The sequence below is a fragment of the Juglans microcarpa x Juglans regia genome, chromosome 3D (genome assembly GCF_004785595.1).
Source record: "Juglans microcarpa x Juglans regia isolate MS1-56 chromosome 3D, Jm3101_v1.0, whole genome shotgun sequence".
Taxonomy (NCBI): domain Eukaryota; kingdom Viridiplantae; phylum Streptophyta; class Magnoliopsida; order Fagales; family Juglandaceae; genus Juglans; species Juglans microcarpa x Juglans regia.
In genome coordinates, this window is record NC_054598.1 from 27,422,938 (window position 1) to 27,436,672 (window position 13,735).

Here is a 13,735-nt window from a genome sequence, read left to right on the forward strand (position 1 = left end):
AAATTAGATTTACTTTTTTTGTGTAATACTCTTTTCAATCTTGCATCATCAATGCATCTTGGCCTTCCTCCTCTATGTGGATATATATAATCAGTATCTTCAAGGATCTCTGTTTTGCTTGTGGCACATGGATTTTTAAAACTCTATGTATGAAAGTTCCAATTTGTCATTGATGCAACAAACAATTAAATTTCTCCGTTCTTAATACCTTTAGATCTAAATTCTACTATAATCATTTGATAATCTAGCGCTTTATGCACCAGATTTCCTATCCACCATTGGATATCCAAAAAGCATTTAGCTACATATTTATTTGCATCAACTTATTTAGAATCGCATTTGTATAACTTGGTAAAGCTTTACACATTATTTTTTTCTTGCTCTTTCTTAAGTAATGCTTTCAAAGGATATGTTTGGAATCTTTGCAATCAGAATATAAGAGATGCTTAGAAAGCATAAATAGAAGAATGGCCTACATGTCCATATATTAAAATGAGTTATGTTGAAACATAAGGGTTTGTTGAGATCTTCGACAGACTTAATAGATTTTTCAATTAATGACTTCAATTGAATCTCCTTAGAGCTTTTGGTGAAGTTCATAGTCATTAAAATAAACAAGATCTTCCTGCCTAAATCCGAACTATTTTTGTTTCAAGTTTCACTCTTACTATAATTGGAGCACCACGGTAGGCAAAGTACTCGCCCCCTGGTGAGTACCATGAACCCGGTGAGTAACATGAAGGAGCATGGAGTTCACCCACAGGCGAGTATCATAAAGAGAAAAAGTTGTCGACACCTTGCCAGGTACCCTAGATGAAGCACAATGCTCCTCAACTCAGCGAGCACCATGAAAGAGCATGAACCTCGTCACCTTGGCACGTGAAGTGGGAAAGTGTAGCACCATGGTAGGAAAAGTACTTGCCACCTCGGCGAGCATAGTGGAAAGGAAAATTTCTCACTGCCGCCTGGCAAGAAAGAAGACAGAACATTCTTGGCTGGAAAGTGCTGCCAGCACATGGGCGAGCAAGCACCTAGCAAATGCTCGGTTGACGCATCCCAAGGAGAGGTGGAGAAAAGTGTGTCATTTCAGTAAAGGCAAGCATGTAAAGGCTACTTACAGAGAAGGCGAAAATGAGGAGATGTGGAAACCAATAACTCTGACAAGACAAAGAGTTACCTACCAAAACGAGTAGCAGTCTGGAAGAGACTGCGTAAGTGAGGGAGTTTTCCGGAAGTACATTGAAGTGCTTAGCAAACTGGCAATACTGCACGTAGAACCCCCACTCCATACAAAGGGTCACATCCGGAATGGTTCCAAAATGAAAGGTAAAGGATTGCCAGGTCACATCGTCTAAACGTAGTAGTACGACTTAAGCCACGACTGAGACCCTCTTTCGAGGAAAGTCAGAGGACCAAGCATGCAAATCATGCTTGGCAATCGGTCTCTATTATTTTGCAGTATGACAGGAAAGGATTAAAGAAAATCCTTACCGCATATCCAAAGTCAAAAAGGACATCTGACAAACCCACCTTATTTAAAGGATATGGACGTGCAACGAGATCTCACTTTTGAGACTTTATTTACCAAAGAGTTTGTGAAGTCAACTACTTCATAAAGCACGGAGCAGAGCAGTGACGAGAGGATTTTTGACGTATGAAGGTAGGTTAGCTTCTAAGAAAGTGCTAGGTAATGTGGGGTGAATGTTGTGAGTAAGAGGTATTGTATTATCTCAGCAATTTCTCTCCTCTATTCAACAAGCATGAATACATATTTCCATCACTATGTTTATGCCTACTTTTACGCACCGATTTGTAGTGTTTTGGATGTTGAAGGTGTTAATTGTTTTCAATTGATGATTCTAAATCCTTGCGTGAGAACCCAATATCTCTGTGTGAGAATGTCTATCTCTATGTGAGAAGTCGGTAGCTTGAATCTATAATCGTGGGATGGGATGAAGAATCCCAATGTTTTAACTGTTTGAATATGTTAAACGTTTCCACGTGCTTCACACGAGAAGGAAAATGCCTCGTGGGGATTGGAGTGAACGATGTCGTATTGGGCCTTACCTAATAATCAAGATGTAGGACCCCTTGGCGTATCACGAGTTGGTGTTGTTGAGTTTGTTGACCAAGTAGAAGTATCCCTTGTGCAATAAGTATCTCTATGTTAGAAGTCTGTGTGATGAATAACTATATGATGAGCACCTGTGTAGCGGAAGAATGTTACTGGGGCTGAAACAGGTCAAATTCTAGTTTTTACGAGGTGTTATACTTATATTGGAGACGGATTATTCCTCGCCATAATAATACTAATGTGTTTTCTATATTTTGCACAAAAGAAGGCACGTCTTAGAGGGTGATTCCTCGCTATGCATATACATGTCCGTTCCATCTTTTCATGAAAGTGTTCATAGCATCTTTAGTAACATTATCTCTCATTGGAGTTCTTGTCATGGCCGTCTAACCTACCTACGCTTTCATTCTTAGGACCACAGATTTTGGTGCAAATCTAGATCTCGGTATGATGTCTGAGGAAGAAGAGTCAAACCCGCCCAATTCGCAAGTACGAAGACCTGTAGCTACTATAGTTACCTTGTACCTTTTTTAGGATGTTAAGTCGGGTGAGTACTTGTAATCAGTCCGCCACTTTAAGGTGACTAAATTTATGTACATTTTGATGATGTAATATCTCGAGATTTAATGAAGGGCAAGAGGACCTTTATTGTGAAGATTAGTATTCTTTTACTTAATAGCTAGCGTTTTCACCACTACATATTTTGCATAAATTACACGCCTAGTTCAATTCCCTATTGGGTGTTGACTGCTGGCTAGTATCCTTGGCACCATGGATCCTCGCTTAGACCTTCATGAGGAACTAGGTGCCACAACTTCGAGATAGTGAGTTGTTGCCTTCCCATAATGCTCATTGAGGTGGCGAGCTTCATGCTTCTTCAAGGTGCTTGCCATGGTGAGTAGCATTTTGCTTCATCCAGCATACTCACCTAGGTGATGAGCACTTTACCTCCCATTGTGCTTGCTTGGGGGCCAAGTACATTCGCTCTTCATGTTGCTTACCTGGGGCGAGCACTTTCAATTTCTACGATGCTCAATAAGGTGGCGATCAGTTTTGCTACCCATGGTGCTCACTCTGGGTGAGCACTTTCCATTTCCATGATGCTCATTGAGGTGGAGAGTTTCATGCTCTTTCACGGTGCTCTCTAACATAATGAGCACTTTTGCTCTTGTGTTGCTCGCCCTAGGGGTACTGTCCCTCTCAATGATGCACTATGATGCTCGCCATGGGGCGAGCACTTTTCCTCTCCCTAAGCCAAGGTGAGGAGGTTCATTCTCCTTCTTGGTGCTTTAAGGAGGTGAGGAACATTGTGCTTCAATCTAGGGTGGTAAGCAGTACTTTTGCTTGTTATGGTGCTCAGTCGGGGTGGAAAAATCTTGATGATGGAAATTGAACTTGGAAGTCTTGTATGAAGTGGAGAAGCCGCAATGGAGTAGGACACGAAGTGGGTTGAAGTTATGTTTTATTCTAGAAAGAGCTATTATTTAATTAGAATGGGAAGAGTTATTATTTAACTTAAGTAAGAAGAGTTATTATCATTGTTAATTGTCATATTGCTTAAAACTAGTTCATGTCAATTAGGATTGTTGTTATTATTCTAATTAGAATAAGAGTAGGATTGTTATTTTTATTATAATAGGAGTAGGATTCTGTACATGGTCAGGAGTGCATGGTTATACATACTAGTGTCTGTAGTTTATTTTCAATCATCAGAAAGAATATAAAACTTGTGGTTTGTTCTAGCTCTAAGTGGATCACAATTTATGTCTTTTCATCATAGTAAGATCTTGATTCCATCAAGTGCATGGCTATAAATACTAGGGTTTGTAATTTATTTTCAATGATTAGAAAGAATATAAAACTTGTGGTTGTCCCACCCTAAGTGGATCACAATCTATCACTTTTCATGGTAATAAGATCCTGGTTTCATAAGTGCAATCAAAGAATGGCTCCCCCGGCAAGCACTTGCTCTTGAAGGCTAATATGTGAGCACTCCACTAGTTTTTTTGCCTTTTCTTTTCTAAGCAAGCAAGTAAACTTTATTAGAAAAGATGATACATGAGGAGGGTGTGGGGTTCCCTAATAAACACCCTAAAACAATGACAACAGTGCAAAGTGGTGGATAAAAAAGAAAAAAAATGAGTTTTTACGATCAATTTCTTGGTCTTCACCCATGTCCTACAAAGAGGACGCCGTCTTAAACAATGGTAATAAGTTGTTTGTAAAAATTTGAGAACAATGGAACCACCGCTGGTGGTGGTGGAACCACCGCTGAAAGCTGTGAGAGTGGCGGGTGCACTGTTATTTGTTGTCTTGTGATAATTTTTTGGAGAGATCTGCAGTCCCTTATTCGAGATCACCGGTTAGGGAAAGCGATAACAAAGTAGAAAACACGGCATCGGGTGGACTGATCTGCAACCAGTGATAATTTGCGTTCTTGCACTCTTGTGATGGCACATGGAAGCCACATGCCGGTGGGATGGAGACGGAGTGGCCCAGATCTGGAAGATCTCGATGAGATGAAGTTGTTGGTACGTCGCGTGTAGCCGTCGGTAAGGGCCACACGCCGATCTTTTTGGCGCTACTCTGCTTCATCCCAGTAGATCGACAGCTATTGGATGGGGTGGTGGGGCGCCTATACTTAGATGGCGACCGGAGAGCAGCATATCTGACCCAAACTGAACTGGTGGAGAGAGGAGGGACAAAACACTGCCTTAAAAGTGTATACACATTGCAGAAATGGAAAGGAGAAGGAGAGGACAGCTCCACCCTCCTTTCCGGCAATGGCTCTCATTGAAATGGAGTTTTCTAGAGAGAAAGAAAAGGTTCTTTCTTTGAAAAATTGAAAGAAAGGCTCATGAGCACTTCAGTAGTTAATTGGCTATAACTATTGTAAAATGAATAAAGAAACTATAAGCTTGATCTAAAAGCAAGGAAATAATCTTCACAACAGCCACTGTTTAGTTACATCCATTGCACACATGACATGTAGACTGGAACACACTGAACCGATTTACTTCGTTCTCTCAGCCCTCATTCCCTCATTCAACCATTTCGCCCCAAGAGCTCAAAGCCCCCCCGACCCCAAGCGAACCTCAGAGCCCCCTTGACCCCAAGCCTTCAAAGCCTTAAGCCCGAACCTCAGAACCATCGAAGCCAACACAACCACCGACCTCAGCCCTCCCCACCACGACCTAGCCCTACCCACCACGACCTCAGCCCCACCGAGGAGATCAATTCCCAAGCCCTCGGTCCCATTTCAGTCCACCAACGAGCCCTTGGGAGCATTACAGTCCACCAACGAGCCCTCAGTTCCATCTCTGTCCACCAACAAAGCCCTCCCCACCATGACCCAGCCCTACCCACCACGACCTCAGCCCTCCCAAGGAGATCAGTCCCCAAGCCCTTGGTCCCATCTCAGTTCACCAATGAAGTGCCCGGTCCCATCTCAGTCCACTGACGCGAAGCCACCCTCAGTCCATTGATGCGAAGGTTTAGCATACATTTTTTTTCTCTCTGTTTACTCCATCTCTGTATCATCACTTAGTAGATTTAGCATACCCTTTTTTTTTTCTTTTTTTATAAGTAAATAGAATAATGTCTTTATCATCACTTGGTATATTTTCAAGTATAAATTTAATCTGCACTTAAAAATTGGTTGAATAATTAGCCTACAATTCTTCTGGGACAGTTGCCTTTAGGATTTAAGATTCAACGATTTGGTAGAACCATTATTTATATGCATATTGTGACGATGTGGAACCTCATCAAGGAGCAGGACCTTTAGAAGCATTATTTAAGTGCATTGAAGATAGCTAGAAAAGAATTAGAAAAATCTATATATAAATCATAAAAATTTGAAACATGTCCAAGAGTTAGAAAAATCACTACCGTCAAAATGAATAAGCCTGATACATGTCCAAGAGTTAGAAAAATCTAATGTGAATTACAGTGAAGTTAGACTATCCCCAATATCAAAATATTAAATATTAGTTGTCCCTTTGTTAAAAAGGCACTTAAATAAATAATTATGAGAAAAGGAGAAAATATTTTTCTAAATTGAAGATCACATTAAGATACCCATCATAACACACAATCCTTTATTATTATTATTAGTATTGATAACCCATCATAACACAATCTGTGGATGTGAACCAAGTGTAACATTTCAAGCTAACACAACATGTGATCTTGTGGAATCTATTGGTTTGAAACCTCAACATGAAGAAAATTGCCGGGATTTTTCCCCTACCACTAAAAAGAAAGGACAAGATATGGGTTCCTCACAAGATAGACAAAAAAGGATCCTACATTCATTTACTTTTTCTCCCTCACTATCACTAGCAAGTTTATGGAATATGACAGAGCGTAAACAAAGTCAAAAATATTCTCTCTCTATCGAAAGTTTGCTTTGCGCCATTCATGAATTGCCTCAAGGGTTTAATGTATATGTGGAATGGATTCAAGGATTTTTAAGAACATTTCAAAACATTGGATGGCAAGTGTGGAATAGGGAGATGCTGCCGTGACCAAGCCAACGCATAGAAAATAAATACAAATACTAGCTAGCTTCAAACCTATTGAAAATCACATCTATCTACTTTCTAGAAATCAGAACTCATTACTTATTAAAGAAAATTAAGAATTCATTGACAACAAATAAATTATGCAAGGAACTGATTCTTATTTGTTTTCTTCTCAGATAATCTGTATTATTTCTTCTTTCTATACCTTGTTTTTTTATTAAATTCCTAGTGGTTTCTATATATCGTTGTAGGGTCCAATAAATTAGTAGTGTGGGCTTAGATCTTATATATACATACAGTGATATGTTGTGACAATAGCATACGGGCCGTTAATCACCCCTCCAAAAATTAAAAAATTAAAAAAATAAAAAAAAAATAAAAACTAATTGACATGAAAACTAGATATCTAACTTTCCATGCTTTTTTTATTGGCACTGAGAGCTGTAACAATGTCCAGACTAATTTTAAAAGTAATTCGATGGTCTCTAGAAATTATCTACACCAAAGAGAATTTGAACCTTAGATTTAGAAGGAACATATCACCAAGACCAAAACGTTTACCACTTAAGCCAAACCCCAAGGTTTTACACTTTTCCATGTATATAGTACGTATTTCTTTCTTTTATTTTCTGGTGTAATTAAAAAGGGATATGAAGATCACATTGAGATACCCATCATAACCCAACATCCTATCTTTTATTTTTTTTATTGTTGGTGTGGTTTGAAAACACTACTAAAGACGTCTGACATTAAGAAAAATCCAGGAAGGAGATTTTTTGCCTGCCCAAACTATAATATGGTAAAACAACTTCGATATTTGTTATATTTGCATATCAATTTGCTGCGTGCAGAGTTTATTTACCATGTTAATTGGGGGAGTACGCACTGTGTATTATGACCCCACAGGTTAACTGTATTTATTTATGCACATAGAGGGCCTCGACAAGGATTCCAATATGTACAGAAAATAGCATTTTTTTTAATAATTTGGCACTTTTTTGCGTTAAGAAAACTTCATATTTGAGACAATCAATAAAGAGAAACGTACAACCCATGAAACATAATGGGACACATGTACTGGAAATTGATGAAAGCAATGGAGATAGAACATACACAAAAACAAGTAAGCCTGTAATAGTGATATGTGCAGATACAGAATGGTCTTGTAAAAATAGAACACGGAATATATACAGTACAAGACAAGATATATACGACCAGAAATCATGAATCAAATAGATTTTTCCTGATTTGCATTGAATTGTAAGGTGGAATAGTGTACAATGCTTGCATCATCCAAGGAAAACAAACATTGAGAGATAGGAAAGTTGGGACCTTACTGATGAGCAATGAAGGAAGAGATAGACAGCCTTAGTTTGTAACTACCATTTCAAACATCCCTTTTGGTAAAACATGGGAAAAGATTAAGTCGGTCCAAGTGCAACTCTTCTTTTGATTGCCAGAGGATTGCAGAGCAGTGAAGAATCAAAAGATCAAAAGAATAAAAATTGTCAAAAATATTGTTGAAATCTAATGTTGTGGATAGCAAAACTTGATCAAACTTCACTTGATTTTGGATACAAGTCACTTTCTCACGTGAGAATTGAGAAATGTTGGTTTCAAGTCTACTCCAAACTCCTGGATGGGACATGTCAGGAATCAAGTTGGAATGTGATACTTTCTCTAACTAATCATGACATCATCATATTGGCCTATGTACTTGTCCTCTAAATAACAACATCCACAAGACTCTCTCCATCCAGTTATATCCATCTTAAACTATAAACCCTTTGCAGCTAATCTTTCATCTACCAAATTCCTTCAATTCACTTCTTAAATCTACAAAAACTATTCATACAACTAAGTTTGAGTCCACCTCACCAAATTCAGAAAAGAAAATCACCAGCATCGTACTGGAAAACTAGCCTTGATTAGGTGCAACATGCACAAGATCTAAAAGTAGGTGTTTCTGAAAATAAAAAAAATAAAAATAAAAATAAAAAATGAAGTCCAACATCTTACCAAAAAATGTGCCTCAATAAGGGCAATTCGCATGCACAATAGCGTAATGGGTAGGCTACTGAAACTAAACAACTTTAAAACCCAGGTCGTATTAACAAAAAAAAAATAGTTTACAGACCCTAATTTTCTAAAAATTTCTCCATGCCCTAAGCCACAATACCCATCTCAGAAAACACAAAAATCACATCTCGATGTACACATGAAGAACATAGCATGTATAGATGGGAAAATGGTACAATATTTACCTACGAAGCTAAGCAAACCATTTGGCGAAACAGAGCAGTTGGGACTTGTCGCTAGTTTGGTCCGTTCAATCAGCTCGTGGGGAGTGGAGGCGCTGGGAAGCTATACGAGTGTCGCGGGTTGGCCCTGAATAGAGAGACGCCGTCGCGAGGTGGCCCTGGGAGGAAGAAGCCGACAGAAGCAGGTTCGTGGCGAGGAAGGAGGGTGGGTTTCAAGGGATTCAAATCTTGTTTGCTCTGTTCAACAAGCTCGCAGGGAGTGGAGGCGCTGGGCAAATGGAGGAGTGCTGGGCAGATGGCACTGATGAGAGAGACGGTGTCACCTCATGTACATCCTTATAGCATGTCACTAATTCTCATAGTTTTCATAATAGAGAATGTGTTAATGTTAACGGGTCCACAAGTTTGCACATAGGCATTGGTTTAGCATTGATGCAGGGTGTGTGCTGAAAATTCATGTCGATGACTGATGAATTTTCAGGAAAGACAAATGTGGAAGTTACACCATAATTTTTAGTAAGATTGTTTTCGACATGGGCCGAAGTGAAATGCTTGGAATTGGTTTATTCTGAGTGAATATGCTTTATGGTGCAGCATGATAGCAGAAGTTATGAAGATTTTCATTGCGGTAGAGCATGGTTGTAGGATCAGCCAAAGTCACAAGGTGCAGATTTTTTATTTTTTGCTCATTGGAGTCCTACATCGGTGGGGAGTGAGGGAAGAGCCAATGCCAAGGCGTATAAAAGGCGGGTTAACCTCCTTGATTAAGCACCAAGTCATAAACTTATCTAGTAACTTGTGACTCTAGTAAAATTTTTCTGTTGATCTTTTTTGTAAAAGTGAAAGAGGTAAGAGTTAAAGTTTTGCTAATAGGAAAAGTTATGTGAGTGTCTTTGGGGTGAGGAGAAAAATTGTGTAATTGTAACAATTTTTCACACTGTGAGGGTGTCACGTCTCCCCCTCCCCCCTTCTTTTGTTTATATTTTCTATCATTTACTGTGCATCTTCCCTCCCCTCGTCCTCTTTTCCCTCTTTATCTCTGCTATCTTCGCCCCTATGCCCCCACTGGCTTGTGCCATTTAGACCACCGGTGGCTTCTGCTGGCTCTGAGGTGGTCCCCGACCACCATGGAGGGCACAGGGGAGGGCGGAGACAACAGTGACAGAGAGGGAAAGGGGGAGGAGGGGAGGGGAGACGCACAGAAGAGAGGAGAAAAAAAAAGAAAAAAAAGGAGGAGGGGGGAGACGTGGCACACTCACAGTGTGTCATATCAGTGTGTAGGATCCATTTATAGAATCTCTTTATGCGTATAATATTTTCTTTATTGGAATAACTTTTCGCGAAGATCACTCCATTAGCTCTAGAAAATAATTTCTACTAAAAAACAATGTATCTAACCTTCCTAATTTAAAGAACGCAAAGAAGATCAAAAGCATGCAATTTTCTTACTAATAATCAATCTTTTTTTCAAAGAATTCAAAGTACGAACTGACCGGATCATCCGGAGGGAGTTAGCAAGAACTTGAAAACATAATTTGTTTTATATAGCCCAGCTAAAAAATACTGCATCTCGTAAAATTCTTGATAAATTATTTTTAAAAACTGAATTGAGGTAATTGGTTTAGTTGAATCCATGACGTTTATGGCTTGATTAAATATTTAGAATATTTTAAAATATTTATGAATAATAAGGAAATGGTTTGAATTAAAATATTTTATTAAGTTTCTGGAAGAGAGATAAAAAGTTGAATACAAATATTATAAAGTTAAAAAAAGATTTAAATATAATTTTTATTTTAAAATTTTAAAACTTTTTATATTTTTTTTTGAGAGTCTGAGAAAGTTAATTAACGTAGAATTTCTGAGAATATAATATGAGAATAACTAAAAACACTTATATTTCCAAACTAACCCTTCATCTCGATACATGAACTTGTCGGATAGTTGAGTTGACAATCCATTTAAAACAATTTGATGTTAAGAAAAATGCATTCAATTAAGTCTAATTTTATGATATTTGATATCGAGACTTAATAGGTCTCTTTTTAGAGATATTGCATAGAGCGATACTGCGCGCAGACACACTCCAACAAATTTAATATGCGATTTAACGTTTAGCTTGCGGAAGTCATTGCAATAAATTTACATTGAACCAGGCCACAATCTTAGACCATGTTGGTCCTACCTCCTACGAACCTGGCCAACATGGCATTATATATGGAATATTTTTTTAATCATTTATTATTATTATTATTATTATTTACTTAATGATTAAAAAAATGTCTATTAATCAAATTGTATATTTTCTTAATATTTTATAAAATGTCTAAAATTAATAAAAAAAAATATGAATAAAATAATTACGAAAAAAAAAAACGCCACGACCAGCAGTCAACGCTGGACGTACGGCAGCCTAGAACTACTCTATATCTATATGTCATAATTGGAGGCTGCAAGCTCTCTTTTCTCTTTATCTTTTCCTCTATTATTTGTCTGGTTCAATTCCCTAACATGTACCTCCTTTCACTACTTCTCCCTAACGTGCCACTGCCGCCTATGCATGACAATTCAATTATCAGCCGTGCCCAAGTTTCGATTCTTCCTTCTTTGCTACAATATTCGATGCCTGAATTTCCTAACTCGTTATTAGGCTTTAGAATTTTCCTTTTCGTTGATTTCATATTTTGGATATGTTTAATTTGAATGATGAGATGAGATGAGAATTGTCTAAATACAATTGAAATAGTGTGAGAATGGTAATAAAATGATTTGAATTTAAGATATTTTATTAAATTTTAAAAAAAATACAGAGAAAAATCTAAACAACCCTATACCGCACACTACAAAAAAAAATCATCTTTTGAGATAAAAAATTTCGTCCCTAATTTATCTCAATAGGTCTGTCACGAAAGACTATCTAGTATGGGAAAAAAAATTTCATCCCAAAAATTTTTTTATGGGATGAAATTTTTCTCGCAGGTCAGAATATATATAACAGAGGATTAATCATTCTTAAAAAATTGTAATAATCTTAATATGAGACAAAATATAAGAAATAAACTAATAATCAATAATCCCTAGCTATAACACATGATAAAGCGGCGAGCATTATTTTATTCCATAAAATGATCAGTACATACAGAAGCATAGATGACAAAATCATTAACATCATGACAACATGACCAACACTGCATGGTGCATGTATGCATGGTCTTATTGAAATCCGATCTTTAATATTAATGATATTTTTATATGTAGAGGTCTTAGTGGCCGACAAGATTGGCATCCATCTCTTTGGTAAGATCAGCTGCAAAGTGAAGCATTTCTTTTGGATCTGGAACATCCTCCTTCAGTTTCTCATATTCAAGTGTCCAGCGGACCAAACATCCGCCCTTATCCTTTGGAGTGGCTTGAATAATGAACTTGAAACTTTTGAACGCCTCCATCAGTAATCCTCCTATTACTTTGAAAGTGACTGACAATTTTTCATCATCTTTGTGCTCATATATCTCCTTTGAAATTACAGTTTTCCCCTCTGTGGAGCCACACCCAACAAAAAATAAAATAAAATAAAAGTAACAGAAATTAACCTGATGAGATATATAATAAGAAAAGAGTAATGCTATATACAGTTATGAAGTGCACAAATGTTAAACAATCACTTTGAAAAAAAACATATAATTACAATAAACCACGTCGTCAATGGGTAATCACAATAAATAAATAAAATCAATTTGTTAGGTATTCTGTTTAAACCACGTTAGTGGGTAATCTTGTATAAAATTTGTAGGTAGATCTATCATTAATTCTCGTTGAAAAATGCGGGGAACCAAGCTGCATGCATGCACCAGAGATAAATATATAATAACATGCTCGATAATTTAATATATATATGAATGTAAGGATCAAATAATTCATGTGGCCTTACCCCAGAGGAGATACCAGTCCATAACAGAACCCACATCTCTCCATCCACCTTCAACTAAATCAACCCTCGGAATATAGTGAGGGCAAAGTTTTGGTGAGTCATATAATCTTTCGGTGTGAACCTCGTAAAATGCACGAGCAGATGCCTTGATTTCTACTTCAATATCTACCTTCCCAACCTGCTGAGACATGATCTCTCCTTTCAAGTTTGGTATTCTAAATGTGAAGGAAACAAGCAGCTATAAGTTGGTGAAGAGAATAGGAGGGTATAAGCTAGCTGGTCGCTACATATTGCTAGCTTTAGCCTTGTATTTATAGAGAAAAAAAGGCTGGCCCGGGGTTGGTTTAGTTGTGTAGTCAAAATCTAAAAAAGTCATACCTTGCACATCGGTTTCGGAGGTTTGGACGAGTTGAATTGAGATGAAAATTAAAAATTGAATATAATATTATTAGAATATTATTTTTTAATTTATAATACTACCACATGGTTTTATGTAAGACTGCCACGAGTTGTTTGTTAAATAGAGGAGTAATGCTATATACAATTATGGAATGTCCAAGCATCGTGTAATCGTCTTGAAACAAAGTGAGATCTACTATTAAAAAATTAATTTTTTTTATGTAGGTTCCATATTTATTTTTTTTCAAAATGACTGTACGACGCTTGTGTATTTACGACTGTAACTATCATTTCTCTAAATAGAATTGATTGAATACGTAACAGAGGTCAAATTAGAAATTTAATTCTGCACAAGGGTCGAATCTCAATGAATTTTGTAAATAAAATATTACTTTTGATCTATTTACCGACTTGAAAATAGAATAATTTTTTTTATTTTTGATAACACGCAACAAGTATTATTACTAATAATGTGCTATAAACACTAAAACATTTATTAGAATGAAAGGACTTTTCGCGAAGAACACTCCATTAGCTCTATAAAGTA

The 13,735-nt window shown here is 37.2% G+C and overlaps 1 protein-coding gene across 1 annotated transcript; it reads right to left on the reverse strand.

Moving 5' to 3' along the window:
• Positions 1-11,928: 11,928 nt before the first annotated feature.
• Positions 11,929-13,074, reverse strand: LOC121253902 (MLP-like protein 43). The gene is made up of 2 exons (XM_041153832.1): positions 12,790-13,074; positions 11,929-12,396 (listed from the first exon to the last, which is right to left on the reverse strand). Exons 1-2 carry the CDS (start codon positions 12,977-12,979, stop codon positions 12,125-12,127), a joined length of 462 nt encoding a protein of 153 aa, XP_041009766.1. The 5' UTR covers positions 12,980-13,074; the 3' UTR covers positions 11,929-12,124.
• Positions 13,075-13,735: the final 661 nt, after the last annotated feature.

What these genes read in the sequence shown, in the direction of transcription:
- LOC121253902 (XM_041153832.1), bottom strand. Translation starts at nt 12,979, where the DNA reads ATGTCTCAGCAGGTTGGGAAGGTAGATATTGAAGTAGAAATCAAGGCA. An exon ending in GGACTGGTATCTCCTCTGGG is followed by an intron (nt 12,397 to 12,789) that starts GTAAGGCCACAT and finishes GTGGCTCCACAG; the next exon opens with AGGGGAAAACTGTAATTTCA.